The sequence below is a fragment of the Pteronotus mesoamericanus genome, unplaced genomic scaffold (assembly GCF_021234165.1).
Source record: "Pteronotus mesoamericanus isolate MK-2021 breed Mesoamerican mustached bat unplaced genomic scaffold, CSHL_Meso_final contig_163, whole genome shotgun sequence".
Lineage (NCBI taxonomy): Eukaryota > Metazoa > Chordata > Mammalia > Chiroptera > Mormoopidae > Pteronotus > Pteronotus mesoamericanus.
Genome location: NW_026555064.1, coordinates 19,575,677 through 19,596,995, shown reverse-complemented (window position 1 = coordinate 19,596,995; position 21,319 = coordinate 19,575,677). Strand labels below are relative to the sequence as shown.

The 21,319-nt window shown below is 54.3% G+C and overlaps 1 protein-coding gene across 2 annotated transcripts in view; it reads right to left on the bottom strand.

Annotated features, from left to right (window-relative positions):
- The window catches only part of PRDM5 (PR/SET domain 5), a 76,120-nt gene that overhangs the window by 5,905 nt on the left and 48,896 nt on the right, over nt 1-21,319 (bottom strand). For both annotated transcript variants that reach the window (XM_054561990.1, XM_054561991.1), the window contains 4 exons: nt 20,922-21,015; nt 18,487-18,647; nt 16,264-16,357; nt 7,709-7,794 (listed from right to left, as the gene is read on the bottom strand). In XM_054561990.1, the coding sequence (XP_054417965.1) occupies nt 7,709-7,794; nt 16,264-16,357; nt 18,487-18,647; nt 20,922-21,015 (435 nt within the window). The remainder of the gene's footprint in view (nt 1-7,708; nt 7,795-16,263; nt 16,358-18,486; nt 18,648-20,921; nt 21,016-21,319) is intronic.

Genomic DNA, 21,319 nt, shown 5'->3' with positions numbered 1-21,319 from the left:
CCGCACGGGTGAGGGTCCCCGGCCGTCCTGGCTGAGGTTTTGCCAGGTTCGGATGTGCTCGGGCCATCACGTGTTTTGATGAAACAGCAGTGAGCCCAGAAGGTCAGGAAAAGAGGAAGAAAAAGAAGCCGACCCATCAGGGCTGCTGGAGGGAGCGGGCGACTTTCGCCGCCCCCCCGCCCCGCCCCTGCTCCACTGCTATGCACACTCTGGACCCCAGAGGCAGCCACAGGTCACAGCTCTTGTTCGTGCAATTCCTGCTGTGCCCTCTCCCCTCCTCCGACACCATGCTGTTCCCCAATGACCTGCACTCTGTCTTCGTGCACAGGTGGGCGGGTTCTTCGTGAAAACGGTAATTTCTGGCGGTGCTACCTTCTGCCAAATGCCTTTCTGACCCCCAAAATGAAATGGCTGCCGTCGCCCACAGGACCCAGGAACGAATCAGAGCTCACTTTTCAAAAAGTGTGTCCCTAGAAGGGACATCTCATTCCCTTCTCCCGGTGCCATGACTTGCACGCCTGACTGTCCCTGTGTCCCCAGGGTCGGCCCTGAAAGCTCCGCATCCCAGGAAACCCTTCAGTGTGGGGCAAAGGGCAGTGTGGGGCCGGTTTCCACAGGAACAGCACCACCAGAGCTGAGGAGTGACAACTGAAAGCCCCCCTTGGATAAAACCTAGGGACCATGTGCGCCAGCCACCCTGAGAATTCATCAGCTGTCACCTGACAGGACAACAGACTAAAGACTCTGCTACCACAAGGCCTGCCCCAGCTCCCTGGGCCTGCCCCAGTCACAGCTGCCCAGGGACGGTACAGAGGACCCCGCTGAGCTCGCCGGCTTCCCATCCCGCCACCCGCCGGAGTCTGGGGAACGGAGGCCCAGGGCAGGGCCGACGGGCAGTGAGCGGAGCAGAGCTTCAGCGGGGAGGGCCAGGACTTTGTTTCGTTCTGTTTAAAGGGAGAACATTTCACCTAGGAACTCGCCCTGTTACTCGGAACTGCCCTGCCCTTCCTCTCAGAATATGGGGTAAAAGAAGACTGAATTGAGGTGACCTCCTTTTTTGTTGGTAAATTCCAAGACAGAGACCCGATGGAACCACCAATCTCAGTGTGAACTGTTCCTTTGCTTTGTGAGGGGACCCTCTCTAGCGGTTTAATTGTTCACGTTTGCTCCTTGGTGGAGACCCACGCCAGCGTGTGAGAAAGACGCTTGGCCAGTGCAGTTGCTGAGAAATCCGATCCCTCCATAATTGCAGAGGTGGGGCCAGTCGCCAGGTCTCCCCCGCAAGTCACACCCACAACGACAATGCAGACAGCGGAGGATTTGGCCAAGGTGGCTCTTACACGCACAGCTCGGCGCTGCGCCCCAGGGGGGCCCGCTGCTCCGCGCTCAGCGGGCGCACGTTTTCCATGTGCAGCCTGTGCGCACAGGACCACCTCCGAAGCGCTCTGACTACACGGGATGAAAGAACACACGCTGGTCATCTTGGTCACACTTGTGGGGGTCGGGGGAAGCAGGTCTCTGGGGGCTGAGCCCAGATTTCACGGGAAGAACAGACGGGCAGCTTGCAGCAGCCACCGCACCGGCCGCCGCCTGTAGCAGGACAGATGGTGGGAAACTCACTCATGTCCTGCCAACGGAGACACATAAACAGGGCTTAATATTTGAAAAATGCAAAATTCATCCATCGAGTCATATATTATCCTTGGCGATAAACTGTCCCGCATGTTGCAGACTATTCTGCAGCTGGAACGTCATTCTTTGGCAATGACTTGGTACATTGCTTACATGTCTAAAAACACATGTTAATTTTAGCTCCTTTACTTCTGTTGTCTCCACAAAGCCAATATATTCCATGGACCCAAAGCAGCCAGGCACATCCCTTTCCAGCCAAACGTTCACTTCAACTTCTACAGGCAGAGCGAGCGTTCACGCACCGCACACGCAGGCGGCTGGGTCAGCACACAGCGTACCGAAGGACGTGAGCGTGTGGCGCGCGCCTGCTGTGCACACCCGTGCGACATTTATGAGAACGACAAAGGTCTGTGTTAAAAGGAACCCACCCAGACCAATCCAGGGCACCGCGTCCTGAGCCAGTCCAGGGGAGACACTCCCGCAGAAGCGCCGAGTCTGGGGGCAGGGGTGCAGCCTGCGCCCAGCAGGGCGACTTTGGGGCGTTCACACCTGGGCACTCCGGGGGGCCCGAGCCGTCCTCAAGCTCCCGGGGTTCTCAGGAGTCTGTCACTTGGGCTGAAGCTGACGGCCCTTGGCAGTCGGGAGGCACCGCTGAGGAACGCAGGCCAGTGGTGTCGGAGATGGGGAGGATCGGTCCCCGCGAGTGTCTGATGCCCCTCACAACGCGCCCTCGCCCTGCCACGTCCCCTTCGGTGACAGGCTCAGATCTGGTTACCAGTCCCCAATGCCCCCGGGACCCCCTCTGCCCCACAGTGCCCAAACCTCCCACCAGCATTCTCTCCTGTGGTGGTCGGCGGTGAGGGGACATGCCAGCATCAGGGCCACAGGGCCACAGGCCTCAGCACCAGTGCCGTCCCTGCCGGCCAGAGTTTTATAAAGGAAATCCAGGCAAAGCGTGAGGGGTAAACCCCCCTACACTGAAATGCCACCTGCAGAAATGCATCCCCAGGGCAAGAAACCCCCCCATCCCAGTAGCTTCCAAAATACTAACAATATGTTACTAAAAATGGCTGTCCAAGTGCCACCAAAGGGAAAACGCCTGCAGAGGTCAGACTGGGGCTGCTGAATGCTTTCCTAAGAGGGGTGTCCTTGTGACCGTGCCCTGGGGGCTCCCTCCTGCAAGACACTTTAGAGCCCAGGCCAGGTTCCTTGCAGCAGCCGGGGAGCAGGAGGGAGGGGTCCAGGGGCTCGGGGGCCCTCCCTGCAGCAGCAGCAAGTTGCTTTTGAGCCGAATGACAGATCATCCCGTTTTCTTAGAATTTCTATAAAAGACTGGTTCGTACACTAGGAAACGCAAGCCTGGACAGCTCTCGACACCTGTGTGCACAGCACTGACAAACGCGGCCTTGGGCAGCGAAGTCATCTCGTGTCCACCTCCCAGCTGCCCATCACTGGCCGTGTCACTGGGGACAAGCCACCTCACTCAGCCCTGCTTCCCTCACCTGTCACATGAGATACTGCCCCTGTGTCCTCGCATTTGCTGACCATCTCTCTTGGCCCATAATACAATTCAATAGGGCATTTTATGTATTATATGAACCTCCTTTCTGCTGTGTGTTATCCAAAAAATGCATGTGAATAATAGAATTCAAGCTGAAAAGGGCACACTTCACGAAAATATAACTGGGGTGCTTTTATGAAGAAAGGGAATTATGTGTGGCTCTCTCCACACAGCAGTGTTCCTGAAATCCACTCACATACGCAGATGGTCTTTTATTTCAAGATTTTTCATATAAATAGATGGTCCTTTATTTCAAGACGCTTAGGGTACTTTAGTAATAAACCCGTCCTGAATGGAATACAAGATGAATATAAACTCCGTTTCAGAGAGAAAATAATACAGAAAATGTATCACTTTCCTAAGAATAACAATCCCACTTTAAAAAATTAATTGTATATTGCCTCTCAGAAACAAAGAACATCTCTCTCTGCGCGCGGCAGACGCACGCACTTGCCTTCGGCCCCGCAGTGTATCATTAAAGTCTAAAGATAACACCACCGTGGCGGCGAGGCGGCCCCCAGCCCACGTGCTGATGTTTGCTGATTTTTGTTTTAGCTAAATCTGGAAACGGCTCTGCGCATACTCCCTGTTGCAACGCCAGGTTCACGACACAATTCCCTGGGCGCCGCGGAAGCGTCCGCGGGGTTTACGGACGGGCTGCCGCCAGGGCGCGAGGCTGCCCCGGCCCACGGTGCCCGGCCGCCCCACGCACGCCCCACCCGTCGCATCCGGGACGCACGGCGGTGTGGCGGTGTCCACGGCCGTGGCACGGGACGTGACGCTGGGACTGAAACGCCTCTGACTGAAGCCCCATCGAGGCACTTAGGATTCACTGACACTTCCTAGTCGGTTCAAGGCAGACCCAAAATAGCTCCCAACCCGTGAAGAAATTGTAGTGCGTGCGCTTGAATGTCGCTCTCACTTTAGCAACTAACAGCCGCAGACTTCGCAGTGGGTTAGAGCTTCATCACTAACCTGCACGACAGGCTTTGTGATGTAAAAAATTATTTATATAGGGGGGCGCTATTTCGGGGCATTAAGTTGCTTGGAGTGGATATTTGCTCTATCTCCCAGATCGTGTTTCTGGGAAGCAGGGAACTCCGAGGTTACTGCTAATCTCGCCCGCCCTCCGAGCGGCACACCAGCCTGCCCTGCCCCCGCGTGGGCTCCGCCGGGGACCGGCTTCAGGGCGCTCCACCGGGCCGCCCCGGGCACGGCCAGCTGCCGCTTCCCACGGTCCCCGTCCCCGTCGCACAGCGTCCCCACGCGGAGGAAACGTCCCGTTTAACAGTGGGAGCGCCCGGCTCCCCCTGAGCACGCGGCGCTGCCCTGCGCCGAGGCCGGGGCTCAGCGGTTTTGTCCTTTCCACGCGGACGCAGATGCATTTAGGAAGCCCACACGAACACCGAGGAGGGCTGGGTGATAGGCTGTCACACTGCTGAACGCATGAGAAGCGAACCTGGCTCCGAGGGGAAGGGAAAGGAAAACGACGACATGAAAGAAAAAACTGGGCTGATGCAACAGGGCACGAATGTGTCAGCCAGGATGTCCACGCGGCGGGGCGGTAAGAAAGCCAGGCCAGGCCGAGGCGGGGGGGAGGGGCTCAAGCAAAGAGGACAGGCGGCAAGGCGAGGGCCGCCTCCTTCGCCCGCCCCGGAGCGGCTGCAGCGGGCGCGGAGCGGCGCCGAGCTCCCTCCGGGCCGACGCGGGGCGCAGGCGGGCCAGGCCCGGCAGGTCTGCGGGGCCTCTCTGCGCCCCCACCCCCGCCAGCCGCGGGGGCCGGCGCCACAAAAGGGGGTCGGAAGAACAGGTGAAACTATTACTGGTAACAAACCACCAACAATGCAGGATAAATACAGAGAAAGCAGCAGGCAGGCCCCGGCCGAAAACCAAAAGCAGAGAAAACACACGGAAGGAAATGAAATCAATTACCAACCCTGGCCTCTCAGCGACAGAATGGCTGTTGAGCCTTTTAGGGTTTTAGCGGAACGGCCTCCCCTGCTCCGGCCCGGCTGCCCCCCACAAACAGCCGCGGGGGACAGGCGACCCGGGCAGGAACCATGGGGCGCACATCGGGGGCGTGGCGCGTGGTGTGGACCTGCCAGAACTTCTTACAGATGTGACTTGCTGAATGAAATAGTTTTTGATATTGAATTAAAATTAGCTTTTGAAATAGGACAAAAATGTCTGGAGTTAGAGCCAGCAGATACGGAATGCAAGGAGAGCGCAAAATTGAAACTGACATGTTAACGGTCCCACTGTAATGGGATCTTTTCTGACTTGACTCTTTTAAATCCCAAATAATACTGGGAAAATATGACCTTGTGGAGCTTGTTCCTCTAGAACTTTTTTTAAAGTCCCTTTTGGATCTTGAAATTAATTTGATTTCATCAGCTGATAATCAATGCGTTTCCAAGCTGTTGCACTAATACGAAGAGGATCTCTGTATTCATCCAATGCTCAGGAAACAGGATCTCAATACCGGGGCTGTCTGCGATCAACCATCAATGGCACGAGCGCAGAACAAGTAAACGTGAGTTCCAGGCAACACCCGCTAGGCCTGTGTCACTGCCGCAGTCCCCGCGGGGTCCTGGCCCTGGGGCCACCCCACGTCGCTCGCGGGCAGCGAGGGCGGGCTCCGCCTGCCCCCGACACCTGGAGGCAGCCTCAGCGTCCTTGGGTCAAGGCTCAAAGATGCAAACGAACAAGGAACTTACACATGCGGGGTTACTGCTGCCGTTTGTTTGGTGTAAAAACACACCAGAAAGTAGATCAAAGTCAGTGGGAGCCGAGAATATTGAACGGAATCAGAAGCAAAGGGGGAGCAGGTACGGGGCCGGCCTCCGCAGCCCGCGGCCGCGGCTCCGATGCCAGCGCTGCTCCCTCCAGGCCTGTGCCTCGTCTCCCTCTTTGACAAAGGGATCACGATGACGCCTGCCTCGCGGAGGCTTCAGAGGCTTGGGACTCCACCGAATCAGTGAATTACTGTGAGCCTGACGGGAACTAATAAACGTCGGGGCCTAGAACAGTCCCTGGTATATAATAAGTGGCCTTTGTATGTATTTTAACTATTTCTTTATTATTCTCATTAATAAACTTTTATTAAAATTTTTTAAATAAACTTTTATTAAAAAGTAAAAAATGACTTGAATTTGAAATAGCCCACTGTCTTGGGGAAAACTCAAAAGGTATTTTTTCCCTACAGTGACTTTAAACGGCTCTTTCTGGGGTGTAACCATGGAAACCAGGTAACAGCCCCCACCTGCCCAGGGTTGGCACGGAGCCAGCTTTGATAGGAGGAACCAGGGCCCCTTGCCTGCGCCTTGGCATCTTTAAAACACATTATTGGCACGCCTGTGGCAGCTGCACACATATAAAGCAAATTGCACTAAAACTCAAACCTCTCCAACAACGCTCATTGTGAAAGAACCATCTTGAATAGTATACTTAAGTCATTTTACTGTTTAAGGAGTAATTTTATACATAGGAAGTACTCCAGCTCCTACTATTCCTGCAACATGAGCGTGTGACAAGCTAAACCGGAAGGACGAAGCCGCGGAAGGTGGGCCGTAAGGCGCCGAGAAGCCGCCTCTCTGTCCATCTCAAACGCAGGCGGCCCCCCCGCGGGCCCTGCGGGCGCCGCTGTGCGCCCAGGGCGCCGCCGCACTGGAAAGGCTGCTACTCTCCCCCTCTGTTTGCTCTCAAGTTCTTAGTTTACAGCTGAGGTAAAAGGCGAGGTCCAGGAGGGGCCCGAATTCGAAGGGCTTGTAGGGGATCAGGCAGTCTCTGCAAACGTGAGAAGCACACCATCTATGCACAGACCATAAGCTCTTGAACGGCCGGCGTTACAGGCGCGGAGAGGGAGAAGCTGCAGGGGAACCGCGGGCGGAGCCCACGCGGGGAGCTGTGGCAAACAGCCCCCACTGGCCCCGGACCCGCGGCTCCCTAAACGGAGCGGCGAGCCAAGAGCGGGGCGGGAGGCCAAGCCAACGGCTGTGCCTAGAAAAGCCGTTAGGGCAGAGCGACAACAGTCCAGACAGAGGCGTGCGTGGCGGGGGAACCGAGGGCCCCGGGACAGAGTGGCCGCGCCAGGTGCCCCGACAACCTGCACCGTCTTCAGCGGCCTTCCCGCGATACACCTGTTTGTCTGCGCGCACGGCCGTGCGGCCCGCGCCTCCATGCCGGGGCGTTCCTGGCGAACGCTCAGCAAGGCACTACCACTTCTCATTTTTTCAGTTATTAAAGTGTTACAATCTGCTTATTCGAAGTTTGTCGCTTATAACTCCCTTTGCCCCTACAAACTGAGTCGCAGTTCAAAGAGCGGGGACCCTCTGGAGGTGTGGATCTTTGTCTCTTTGTTTTGTCTTGAAAAAAAATGTACCCCCCAAATGTCCACCATAAATACAAACATACAATTTCAGGTGTATCACCTTTTGTTCCCCCGCGGAAGGCTTTTTTTCCCAGTAAGAACTGTTTTTTTAGAATCAAGAGGAGCAAGGCAGAACGCCGTCTTACCCGCGTGTGGGTCCGGATGTGCATCTTCAGCCCGTCGTTCTTGCTGAACCCCTTCTCGCAGTAGGGGCACTGATAGGGGCGCTCGCCTACAAGACAGGGGGCGCTGCATCAGAGACCGGAAAGGGCGGGGCGCGCACGCGCCGGCGTCACCCGCCGGCACTCAGTCCCGCCCCGCGCGCTCGCGCACTGCCCGGCGCGCACCACGGGCTGCTCGGGCTGTGGGCCGCCGGCCCTCCGTCCTGCGGATGGGACAGCACCCAGGGCACGTCCAGGACTCAGAAACAAGGCGACAGTCCCCAGCCGCGGGTCGGGTGCATTTTCCTTTCAATCCTGGAGCCGAAATGAAATCCCCTAACTTTAATAATTTGTGTAAAAGATCTTACATGACTCAATTTATTAACAAGCTATTTATATTAATCAGTGAGCACTGCACTGCTCATTGCGAAGGTCTTTCATTGTTTCACTGATGGTTTGCTTTTTTATTTTGATTGATTTTAAAAAGAGAAAGGGGGAGAGAGGAAGAGCGAAGGAGAGAGACAGAGACAGACATCGATTTGCTGTTCCACTTATCTCTGCATTCATTCACCGGTTGGTTCCTATACGTGCCCTGACCGGGGATCGAACCCACAGGCTCAGATATTTAAGAAAAAATATTTTTTCACTTAACTAGGGAACGGAGATGAGTTCTTTGTATCTGCTTCTTTCTTTAAATTACATTCTGGCAGCTGGTAACATGAACATCCACTTGTGTTTTCTCCAAACACACCCAGGAACAAGCAGAAACATGACGGCAGCCGGAAGGGGGCAATTTTAGGGTGAGTCTAAAAGGTGCCACAGAGTGGGTGCGCCAGGAAGAAAATTATTCGTTTGTTAAATGGATTGTTTCTGAGCACCTGGTGTCTCCCAGCTATTGTCCTAGGCCTTGGGAACGCAGTTAGGAATGCATTCACAAAAGCACTGTCTCTTCCATTTTACTAGCATAATAGAACGACAAGAAAACGTTAAAGAAAAAAATGCACAGTAATTTCCGATATGATAAATGATATGACTACAATGAAACCAAGAGGTCTGGGAAAGACCTCTGCAGAGCAGGCCCAAGAAGGTCCGGGCCAAGGTCGTCAGAAAAGGCCAGAGAACCGAGTGACAGTAGCTCCCTGATGCCGACTTAACACTATTCGAGCATGTGCTTTATGAATCTTCATCTTTGCGTTATTTTATCTCACGGGCTTTGCCCCCCAAATTCTCATTGCGGGCGCGCCTGAGGGGGCGGAGCTTACATGGAAGGGGACACTCAGAAGAGGGCTCGGCCCTCCACAGGGCACATCTGGATGCCACACGCAAGACCTCCCCGAGCTGGCCTGGTCCCCAGACAAGTCACCTTGAGTCTTTGACAAAGAAAATGCGCATGACAACAACCATACACTGGCAAATATGGCTAAAAGCGATTGGGAGAAAACCAGAATCCAGCTTCCTGTAGGTCATGAGAACGATCATTTGTCAGCATCAGCATTAGTTTATGAAATGCGAAGTAAAGACATGAAGAAAACGCTGGCCCTCAGCAAAGGATGCACATACTAATATTAAAACAGCAGCTCGAGTTTGCAGAGGGGGTGGGGGAGCATGTGCTCGTGAGTCACGGACCCGGAGGCCCCTGAGCGCGAGCCAGCGGAGGCCGCACAGCCGCCTCGTCGGACGTCTCGGCTCGAGCACGTCCCCCCTGAAGGGCTGTGTTTAGAGAGCGTAAAATTCACCGGCAAAAGCCTTGCAAACTTTGACATTCTAAATTAGAGGTCTTGATATTGTGAAATCAGACCATGGATTTAATTTAACAAATAAACTTGACCACTGGGTCCGAAGGCTCAGAAGATCAAATGCTACTCCCTGCTAATAAACACATCAAATGCAACAGATCTGGCAACACTGGCCATGATCAACGTTGAAGATTAAAAATGTAAAAAAATAGGTAAAATATGTTTTATTTTATGTATATTCTACCAAAATTTAAAAAGTATATAAAAAATAATCCCTATGCTTTGAAAAATTTTAACAAGCAAGAAAGCTTAATATATAATGTATACATTTCAAGAGATTTTGATTAAAATAAAAATGGACAATTTTCAGACATTTTAATAATTTTAACTTTAATTTTGTCAGTATATTTTTAAAAGCTATGTAGATTTCAGAAAACTCATAATTCTCTGAAAAGATGAAAAGATTTACATACACAGAAAATGTAACTTAAGATGAAATAAAGTTAAAACTCTTGCTTTAAATGAATCCAAATTAAATAATGTTTAAAGACTTTGGAGTTACAGTTTTACATTCCACTTTGAGTTTTCTAACAAAAATCGATTTTGGAGACGGCAAATTCCAAATTAAAAAGAAAAAAAAGCTTCAGTAGTGCGTTTCATAAAAAGTATTCTACAAAGTTCCAAGTGGTCAAAGTTTAAAATAAACATATTATATGATATTCTTTAGAAGTAGTACTTTGTATTTCGTTTCTACACATATTATTAGACAGGCTTATTTTGTTTTTTTGAACTAAGGAAATTGTTACAAAATATCAATGTGGATCATTCTAAATGGAAATTAAAGCAAAAAATATAATTGCATAAGCAGCCCCTACTCGCCTTTCTGGTCCCGCCAGGGGACCCGCCCGGCCGCCTGGCCCCGCCTGGCCGCTGAGCGCCTGCCCCTGCGGACCCTGCAGACCGCGGAGCGAGAGGGGCACTGCGCTGGGAAACACGAGCTGAGCCGCTCAAGCCCACTCCTCGCACTTCTCCGTGGGTGGAAATACTTCCTTTGCCTGCAGCACAAGGAGCCGTGACACCCCGCGACCTCACCCTGGTACCCCGGGACGCCCGCGTTCCTCCAACGCTGCGGAATCCCCCTGGGTCTAGAGAAGCGAAACCCGAGGACCCCGTCTTCAGAGAAAGACAACAAAAATCTGAACTTGACATTTACTCCTGAAATCTTTATGGAGACACTCTACTTTTAGTAGTTTAAAGAGCTCACTACGGCAAGGAAGTGGACAATAAAATGTTAAAATTGAGAAGTGACTGAAAGAGGGAACTTCTCCAAATGCTCTTACCACTGGATCAAGGCGAATCTCTTTTAATGCAGGGTCCCAGGGGTGGCGCTACTGAACAGTGGCCGCGCGTCCCCTTCCTTGGAGAGCGCGCAGTCCGGGCACCGCGCGTCACCTTCAGGTGGGGGCCCTGGGGAGCAGGAGGGTCGGGGCCACGCGCCGCTAACTCTCGTCTCTAAGAACAAAGAGCCGCGCCTATTTACGGGCTGAAGGCCAACAAAACCCGAGTTTTACTGAAGCAAACCAAACAGAGTGAGATTCAGGATAAAATGGAAGCAGAGCTAACGAGTAATTTAAAAATATAATTATCCAAGGAGAGAGAGTAAGAGATTCCCCACAGAGGACGCCCTGGCTCGGGCCGACCAGGAGTGTGAAGGACGCCCATTGCATGTCATTCCCCTGAAGGGGCCGCACCAGCCTCGCGAGGCCTCTGTCGCCGGCTGGCAGGAGCAAGGGCCACGGCCCCCCACCCCCGGCGAGGCGGCCGCGCCACCCCGATCCTGGAGAGGCTTCCAGGGCCCTGACCAAGAGGAAGGCCGCCGGGCGCTCTCCACACTGCTGGGCCGGGGGACGCCTCCAGGCCGGCCGGGCGGGCGGCGCAGGGCCACCAGCAGTGACCCACTTGCTCCCGGTGTCAGGAGGTCGGACGTCGGTGGGAAAATCACTGATACTCCCCCCGCCGTGTCCTGCTCTCAAGGGTTCCCACCAGAGGTTTTAGGGACACAGTATTCACGAGCACAGACGGTGCACAGGCCCCACGGAGTGGCCGACCGGGTACCCCTCAGGCGCCTGCCCCAGAGGGCCTCCCAGCACAGGCGCAGGAGGAAGCGAGGCTGGGTGACTCCGAGCAGCGAGAACCCCCGAAAACGACTCCCTTCGCCTGACACCAGAGCGCCTGTAAAACCTGCCGAGCCCTGACGCACAGAATTGCAGGGAACAGCACAGGGAGCCGCTCAAGGGAGACCTTAGCCAGGGCAGAGGAAGCGCCTGTCGGACGGAACCAACCCTGCCCCGGCCCCCGCTCCCGCCCCCAGTTTTCCTGGGTGAAAGGGAAATTTAACAGTGGGTGCTGTTCATATTCTCTAATAATTTACCAATAGAAATTAACCACCTAGAAAATAAATACGGCAAAATAAATCCCCTTTCAGCAATCATAGGTGGGTTATCTAATAAAAATGTGAAAAACGTACTTTAAGTTGCCATTTGTGTTTATAATTACTCTATTGTCTATTTTTCTGTATTAATAATTGTCACATTGTCGTACAGTTATTTAGAATTACGTCTAGCTACTGTTTTTCAAACCTGTGAACAAATATTCTAAAAAGAATGAATAGATTCCTTTAGCACAAGTATTAGAGAAGACAGACAACCAGCGGCTGACATCCGTGCAGAATCAAATGACGACTTACTGGTCCTTTACTTCCAAGCTGATCGCAGGGACTCCCTGAAAAAACAAGGAGCCCCGGACAGTGATTTATCACGGCGGCGTTCCCGCAGCAGGGGGCGCCCCGCCTGGAGCGAAGCGGGGCAGGTGGGAGGGCGGCTCCGCGGCACCTAGTAGCGCGGAAGCTCGCGGGCACTGGAGGCAAGCAATTAACCTCCTGGCCCAGAGCTCTCAAACCCAGAAGCCGTTCCGAGAATGTCGTTCGTAATTTATGAACCGCTGAAGGCGCCGCTGCCACAGCCCGTGGACCCCTGCGGCATCGGCCCGGGTCCCACCGACCCTAAGCAGCGGCAGCCCCCGGGGGCCCGCGCCCCACCATTTCAGCCGACCCACGGGGCCGCCGCCGCCACTCCCGCGCGGGACACCGATGATGGATTGCGGGGCCGCCGGCCAGGCCCCTGACCGAGGGTGACGGCAGCCCCGTGTGGCAGCGGCCCCTCGGCCGTGCTCACAGATGGGCTGTCACCGGCGGTGGCAAAAAGAGATGGTGACGGTGACACTGGGAGTAGAGGCCGGACGGCGAACCCGGGGGCGCGCCCGCGCGGGATGAGGCCCCGTAGCAGCCGCAGAAACAGAGCCCAGCGAGGCCACAGGTCCCGGCGGGCTCGGCCGTCGCCCGGCCCGGAGCCCAGCGCGCCGCGCACGCCCTCCCGCTCCCGGGACACGGCCGAGAACCGGGGCTGCCTGCCCGTTTTCCAGAGGAGGCGGCGAGGCCCTGGCAAGGCCCAGCGGCGTCCTGAGAAGAGGCGGCACCTTACGGGCCCCTGCAGGGAGGAGGGAAGTAAAGAGGGTTTGAAAGCCCGCGCTCGGACTCCGGGACCCACCGCTGCGTGTGAACCAGCACCAAGAAACAGCGCAGCGCAGGGGGTGGGCGCTGCGGCCGGCAAACTCCTCCGCCGTGGAGTTCAGTTCTCGGGCCATACGCAACGAACTACGCCGTCTGGAGCTTCCAAGTCGAGACCCTCCTCCACAAACGGTCGGCGGCCAAGGTACTAGCCTCGCATTATGGGAGGAATGTCTGTAATTTCATGGTAAGTTCAAGAGCAGCGGGAAGGGCGCGGCGGCCTTGGGAAAGGGTCAGGAATGAAAATACCAGCCGGGGGCACAGTGGAGAAAGCTGAGGCCTCAGGCAGGCGCTGGATGAACCACACGCAAGTTGTGCGGCTTCAGCAGATCGCTGTATTTTGATGGGCAGAGGTTCAGTTAAGAGGCTTGAACTAGGAATTTTCTGAAATTCTTTTCTACTCTGAAAGTCAAGAATGTTATAAAAGAAAATGTCTTGTGCGCATTTGCTGTCCACGGCCTTATTCTAATCACCTAATTATGAATAAGGAGTTGACTTTAGAGGGCATATACAAAGTTATGAAAACCAGGAAAAATAATATTTTCTAGATTAATGGAAAAAAACTAAGTTTTGCTGGACTTTGCCCCAGGATGGTGGGAATGGGAATGGGGGTTGGGGAGAGAGACAGAGAAGGCAGAAGGAGAGACAAGGGGGCAACTGGTTGGTTATCTCAGGCAGGAAAGGATGAAATCAGTCAAAATGTGAAGGACCAGAGGAATTTTTTAAATGTTTCCTTTAAACAGTATTAACAAAAAATTTCAGCAGAGACATTAACACTAAGATTTCCTCCCAGAACGGACAGACAGGTAGTAGTTCAATAGCTAAGTTATCGTTGTCGTATAGAATGACCGCTAGTCATGCGCCAATAAACTAAGACGTGCTCTGAGAAAGCTATTATAAAGGGACCTGCCTTTAATGCTACACAACGCAACGCCGCCGCCCTACTGGACAGGAAGTGAAGAACCACCCCAGCCGGCAGAAGGGAAGGAAGAGACCGAGACTGCGGTCATATTCCCTCTTCACGAAACTTGGCTGAAGTTACAAAAGAGAGTTTGCTTCCCAAAATACTGATGGACAGTTTAAATACAATAAAAACAAAATGAAATTGGCTCCTTCAACATAATGGGAAAATAGTGAAAAAACTATTTCCTCTATAAAAACCTCATTAAGCTGCAGTGTATTCAAAAGTATGTCACCTCACTAAAAGGTCTATCAGTGAATAATCGTTTCCTAGAGATTAAAAAAAAAAAAGTACTCTAGCCAACTATATAACATTCTGGGAAAAAACTGGAGACAGTAGAAACACCAGTGGTTGCCAGGAGTGGGGCTGGGGATGGACAGGCAGAGCCCGGAGGATTTTAGGGCTGTGGGACTGCTCTGTGCGACCTTACCATGATGGACGCACGTCACTATACGTGTGTGCAAACCCGCAGGACGTCCAGCCCCCGGGCGGACCCGAAGGCAGACTGTGGGCCTGGGGGGCAGGCGGCGGGCGCGGCGGCGGGGGGAGCAGCAGGCAGGCAAATCTCTGAACTTTCTCTTACTTTTCCTGTGAACCCACAATTACTCTAGAAAATAAAATCTGCTTTAAAAAAAAGAAATCCGGTGAAACTAGATTTAATCATGCCTTTCACTGTATGTTACCGCCCCCTGAAAAGGGGACTCACAAGTAGTGAACTGGGATGGTACCTTTTTTTTTAAACACCTCTCATTTGGCTCTAAAGCATAAAACTGTCAAATCGCTGAAAGAATGTTAGCCTTTTAGAATTTCATCCCCCCCCTTTTATACCGGAGAACTTACCACATGTCGTAACTCTTGTGTAAATTAATTATAATAGCTGTGCAGCAAAAAAGAAGAGACAACACAAAAATAAAATAGGATTTTAAGTCGAAAGACTCAGATTTGATGTCCTTGACCAGATAAGTCATTGCCTCACTACCTGGACTGGACGGGTCACTTGTTTCCCTGAGTCTCAGCTGCATCGTGGGCCGTGCGCGTGGCAGTGGACACTAAGCACACGCTGTGGGAGAGACCCACCTCCCCTCGTGGGTGAAAGCTGGCACCTGCTCTGCCGGGCCTCTCGGCCAAGCGGAGTCCCAGACGGATGCACATGTGCCAGGTCACGGCCGAGGGGGGAGGGCGGTGCCGAACGGAAGGGGGAGCCCCCAGGCCAGACCGCCCACTGCCCATCCAGCTGCTCTGGGATCCACCTTGTCCCGCCGAACGGACGGGCTCCTCGTGGCCGGCGGCTGGGATGAACCGGGAGGTGGGCACCCACGAGGACGCGAGGTGCGCGGCCCGGACGGAAGCGGCCATGTGGGAGGCGTGCGCCGCAGGGGCGGAGCGGGCGGCGTGCTTCGCAGAGCGCCGTCTGCGTGTGAAACAGAATGACCGACGGACAAATGCAGCCACTCGGACTTGAGTACTTGGGGAACTTGAGTATCAAAGGAGTGAGCCTGTCACTTCAGGAAGGAAAGAAGGAAGAAAGGAGGGAAGGAGGAGGGAAGGGCAGGAGGAAGGAATTTTCACCAAATACAAGAATTAGAGAAATCGAGCAAAATGTAGACTGGAGGAAAACTTTTATCTGCTACCCGGGCTGGAGGGTGGACTGGCCGAACGAGGCCAGCGATGACACTAATGAGGACGAAGACCTGGCGACTCAGCGAGACAACATTTTCCAAATGACCTGTGCACGGTGTTACAGAGTCACGTGTGGGGAGAAGGCCCAAGTGCAGGTCACACCTGTGATTTTCAACGCAACAGACGGAGAAGTGTTCGCTGGGGTGACGGGAGGGTCCCCCGACAGGGCCTGGACGGGCTGCCCCTTCCTGAGTTCACGGGAGCGACTGCTGTTAAGAGCGGGCCCTGCGCCTTCCACGCACAGCGAGCCGGCCCTTCTCGCCCCTGCCCATTAGAATAGTGGGCAAAGCAAATCGCAGCTGAATCGCCACCAGACGGCAATCAATCGCTTCTGCCCTAGACTCTTCCCGTCGTTTGAGGGAAGCAGACTCATTCCAAATGTGTCTAGAGTCAAAAATCGGATTTCATTAAATTTTAAGGGAGAGACAATAGCCAAGGTGACTTCTTCACTCGGGAGACATTTTGTGAGATCCCAATGTCCCTTTTCTTGGAAGAACGCGCTCTGAGTCAGCTGTGTCACGGGGTCCAGCCTGCTTACCGGTGTGGCTCCGGATGTGCACCCTCAGAGTGCCGCTGCTGGCGAACTTCTGGCCGCAGTACGGGCAGGTCTTCTCCTTTTCTCCGGTGTGTGTCTGCATGGGAGGGAACAGCAAGGGTTGAGGCTAAATGTAAAGAATGAGGCCGAGATGATTAAGTGCCTCTGACAATGGTAAATCCTTTTTTTCCTGGATTATGTTTCATTACAATGATTTAATATCACAATGAGATTTTAAACCATTTATCACAGGCAGTCCCACTGCTTCAAGAAACCCCTTTAGAACCACGCATTAGTGCTCATTTGAAAATAACTCTGCGGTTGACTTTTTAAGCCTTCGCGGAGCAGCCCCCCCCCAAGAAGAGAATGATGAAGTGACACGGAGCCAGCGCACACGGCACAGCACGTGAGCAGAGCAGGGCTGCGGCCGCCCGCCTGCTGCCACGGAGCGTTTCCCTGGACGCATTTCCACATTCTCTCTGTGTGTTTAACTCTTGAGGACAGAATTAATCTCCATAAAGGAATGCTACTTGCATCCTGCCTGTCCGACCAGACTAATTTGGTGCAAAAGCAAAGACTATAAATCGGATTCGACCTTCACGATCGGCAGCAGCTGACGGAGCGGTCAGGGTGGAGCAGAGCAGCTTTCCTGACGCCCGCGTCCCTTTAATCGGGGCACAGAACCGCCACCCGCGGAACCGCGCGCCGAGGGAGATGAGCGTCGTCAGAAGCAAGTGTTCACACCTCGCGCCTGTTCGAAGGGCTGTCATCGGGAAGACAGGAAGCAGCGAGTGCTGGCGAGGCCGTGGAGAAAGGGGGGCCCCCGTGCACGGCCGGCGGCCACGCAGGGGGCGCAGCCGCTGTGGGACACAGTCCGGCGGGTCCTCAAAAAAATCAGGGTGCAACTGCCTAACGACCCAGTGTCCCACTTCGGGGCACATATTAGAAGAAACCCCAAACACTCATTTGAAAAGATACAAGCACTCGGGGCTGTGCCAGGTGTCAGGAGACCAGCCCCTCACCATTGTCTCGCATTGACATTAACGCCTTCCGCTGCGTGGCAGGAAGGAGTCTGCCTTTTAAAACACGTACTTAGAATTTACTTATTTAACGGGTAAAAATAACCTGCTGATTTGCTTGAGGTGATCTGCATAGCACACAAAGCCAATCTCCAAAGTCGCTGTGAGCAGAAACATCACTGAACCTGAGCAAATGCTTCTCAAGACCCTGCCCTGGGCGGGAACGCCGGGCCCTCGGGGGTGCGGGAAGGCGGACCCCGGCAACCCCCACGGAGTCTCGGGCTAGTCTCGGGCTGGCCAAAAGAGACCGTCACGTTTTTTTCAGTAGCACGGCTCTAGTAGGAGCGCTTAGCCGTCTTTACCTTCCCTTGAAACAGTTTTGTTAGCTTGTAGGGCTACAGCTGCCGTATCAGTGTGCATTAAAAAAACACATCAAAATTGGTGACTTTTTGTGTGGCCATTTTAGTATTGAAGATGGAATAAGCAATGTTTTCGGCATTTTTATCTCAAGAAAGGTAAAAATGCAACTGAAATGCAGAACAATATGTGTGCAGGGTATGGAGAAGGTGCTGTGACTGATTGATCATGTTAAACGTGGTTTGCAAAGTTTCCTGCTGGAGATTCCTCCCTGGATGATGCGCCACGGTTGGGTAGACCAGCTGAAGTTGATAGTGATCAACTCGAGATATTAATTGAGAAAAGCAACGTTATACCACCACACAGGTGATATCCAACATACTTAAAATATTCAAATCAATAAAGTTATTGGTGAAAATGAAAAATTTATTTTTTATTTTATGGAAAAAAAGCTATACAGGCTTTTTGGCCAACCAATACCTTCCGAATTACCATAGCTTGGAAAAATACAATTCTTCGGGCACTTCATGTTTCTTTTTAAAACACCCGTGTAATCTAAAAACCTACAACAAGCGAGACGCTCCCGCTCCCCGGGCGCCTGCCCCTCATGGGCACCGCACGGGCTGTGTGGCCGCACACCTGGCTCCAGGTTCACTGTCACGTGAAAAACGTCTTTTTTGAAAAAGTGAAGAAAACAGACACCTCCTGCAGCGCCGACGGAAATCACGCATTCCTCGTCCTTCCGAGCAAACACGCCGGTAAAGGACCGTGAAACTGCGGCTCCCGCCACAGCTCGCCCACCCCCGCGGTCGGGTGAGGGTCCGACCCGCCGCCAACACGGCGGACTCACCTTCTTGTGGCTCCTCAGCACGGACGGGGTCACGAAGGCCTTGTTGCACAGCTCGCACCGGTACTTCTTGTGTCTCTCGTGGACCACCTGGACGTGCACGTTCAAGGTGTCCTTCCTCTTGAAGGTGGCATCACAGTGATGGCACTTGAACGTCCTCTCACCTGAGAGGCGAAAAGTCGCATAAGAGAAAAATGAGACGCGGTCGCAGGGCCCCGCCTACTGCCCTCGGGTGCCCTGGGGTTCGCCTTGTTCCCCCCCCATTAGCTTCAGGGCTCTGACCACTTATCACGACGTAAAAGGTCACTTTTCACACTAAACTTCGGTTCCCTATTTGCTGAACCGCTGTGCGACAGGGGGAAGAAGCCCTTTAACCTTCCTAGGGTCTCGGCCCCTTCAGCTGGGAACCGTGGGGATTGAAGCCATTTCCCTCAGGTACCGTGAACTTTAAGTTTCCAGGGCAGGGGCTGGGGTGGGAAGTAAGTAGAGTCTCATGGTGACAAAGGACCTCTGTCACGCAGGGTGAGACGCCTTGGGGGCCCCTCACGTCTCCCCTCAACCCCACAGCCACCCCTGTGGCCTCCGGGGCCGGGGTATGGCTGGCCGGGCCACGGGCAGCCGTGCGGGAGGGAGGCCCAAGGGCGGAGAGCGGCGGCCAGGGCAGCGAGGCCGCCACCCCTCCTGCCCCGCGGCCCCCGGCGCACGGTCTCAGGCCCCGCCTCGGCTCTCAGACACTCACTGAGAGAAAATACTCAGGGGACTCTCCATACCTCAGTCAGAGGCGACTGAACGCGGGCCTTCGGCCCCCCGACTCTAACCGGCTCACGTGCAGAAACGCGAGCGCGGCATTACGCGAAGGACGCGAGCAGAGCCCACCCTCAGGCACCTCCGCCCTAGGCTTCACGCTGACGCGAACCAACAGGCTGAAATCCCAAGCATCCGACCCCTTCTCCTGAAAATTCCTGGCTGGTATTAAAAATAAAATGTCCTCTTTCCCAAGAAAAATGTCTTGAGCACCAGGCCGAGTTTATCAGCCTTTGCAGCTGACACGGGCTCGCGGGCCCGAGTCCCCCTTCTGAAAGCCATTCTCCTCGGGGAAGCTGCTGTTCTTCGTGCAGCAACACCGAGGTGGAGCAGAAAGTCCTGCGGTCGTGCGGCCAACTGTCTATTAAAGGGGCAGCTGTCCTTTATGGGGAGAACAGGGGGACGTGCTGAGAACGTCCCCAGGGCCGCGAGGTGGCCCTAGAACAGCCCGAGGTCACAGCACAACCGTTTCTACGGGCCCAGGCGCATCTCGTCACCATCGCCGCCCTCGGTGCCACGAACACTTCAGCAGCTTCACCACACTGATTCTTAGATGCTTCTATGGACCAGAGAAGCCTTCTTCCAAGATACTATCTCATCTGCGCAATCAGCTGTCAGGACTGAGTGATTATTTTGCTTTCCTCAGAAATATTAAAAATTCAATCGGCAATAGAGATGTCATGTGTAATAGAGACGTGATGTTCTACCGATTAAACTATTTGAATTATAAGCAGGAAGTCTAAGTATCACCATGACGTGTCCTTTTGTCTTTAATTTTAGCGCAGTGGAGGAAGGCTCTGTTCACTTCGACGCCTGACCAACAAGCGCCCTGACCACTTGGCTGAGCGGAGACACTGTGTCCCCTGGGACAGAGCGCCGTCCTGCGGGGGCGGGGCTGTCCGCTTGCCGCCGGTCTAAAAACCGCTCCAAGTGTGGCTGCCAGGTACGCCTTCACGGCGCCAATGTGCCTAACATGTCGAAAGAGACGCCTGCCCCGCAGAGAAGCGAGGCGTCGCAGGCCCCGGCAGGGCAGGACGGGCAGCGGCCTTGAGGCCTGGCCGCGCCCGACGCTGCAGAGCCCTGGGGACACCCCTGTCTCGCTCTGCGTCTCTCACATCTCAGTTCCCCCAGCTAAGAGTCCAAGTTCGACGTGCACTCCGACCTTTCCAACCTCACACTCTGTGAGCTTGTGAAATCACACCAGAGTCGGCCTGTTCCCTTCCTCACCGCGTGCATTTTTTACTGGGATGTGCCCACATCCTGATGGGTTTTGCACAGACGTACACCCACGTAACTGCTGCCTGGGTCAGAACAGAAGACTGCGGCACCCGGAACGTCAATCACTACATTTACAAGGGACCAAATGTCTGTTTTAGGACAAACTTCTAAGATACCGTACCCAACACAGGAAATGTATTTCGACATAAACTTGAACTGATGGGAAGACATGATGGAAAGTAAAATGTCTCATAAAGTAATCCGATGGTAGGAAAGTGAAGCGAGGACCAGTGACGAGAAGGCGGCGGGCCGAGGACCAGCCCGGCGTGCACAGCAGCCCCACCTGAGTTGGCCGGCCCGGCCTGGCCCGGGCCCTCCCCCCGGCCCTTGACGCCCCCCCCACGCCGCGGACTCACTGTTGTGGATGAGCAGATGCCGGTGCAGGGAGAACGGGGTGCGGAACAGCGCCTTGCACTCCTCACACTGGAACGGCCTCTCCTCGGAGTGCGTCTGTGGACAGAGACACCGAGTCAGCGGGACGCAGACCCTGCGGAGTCCCACGTCCCCCCAGAGCCGGAGCGCGGGTTCGGGGGCAGGCGCTGGACAGCGGGGGCCGCAGGTGGGGCCTTGCTTCTCCTGGTGACCTTCTTGCCCGCGGGAGCGACTCGCACAGCACGCTGTGCTCACCGGGGCAGCGACCGCCCTCTCAGGCCCCCTCGTTAGCGGGAGGGCAGTCGGCGGCGCTGGCACCCGTGCCTGTCATCGCTCTCACGCGGCTCTGAGCGCACACGGGCTCCCTCCGGCTCTCCTGGGG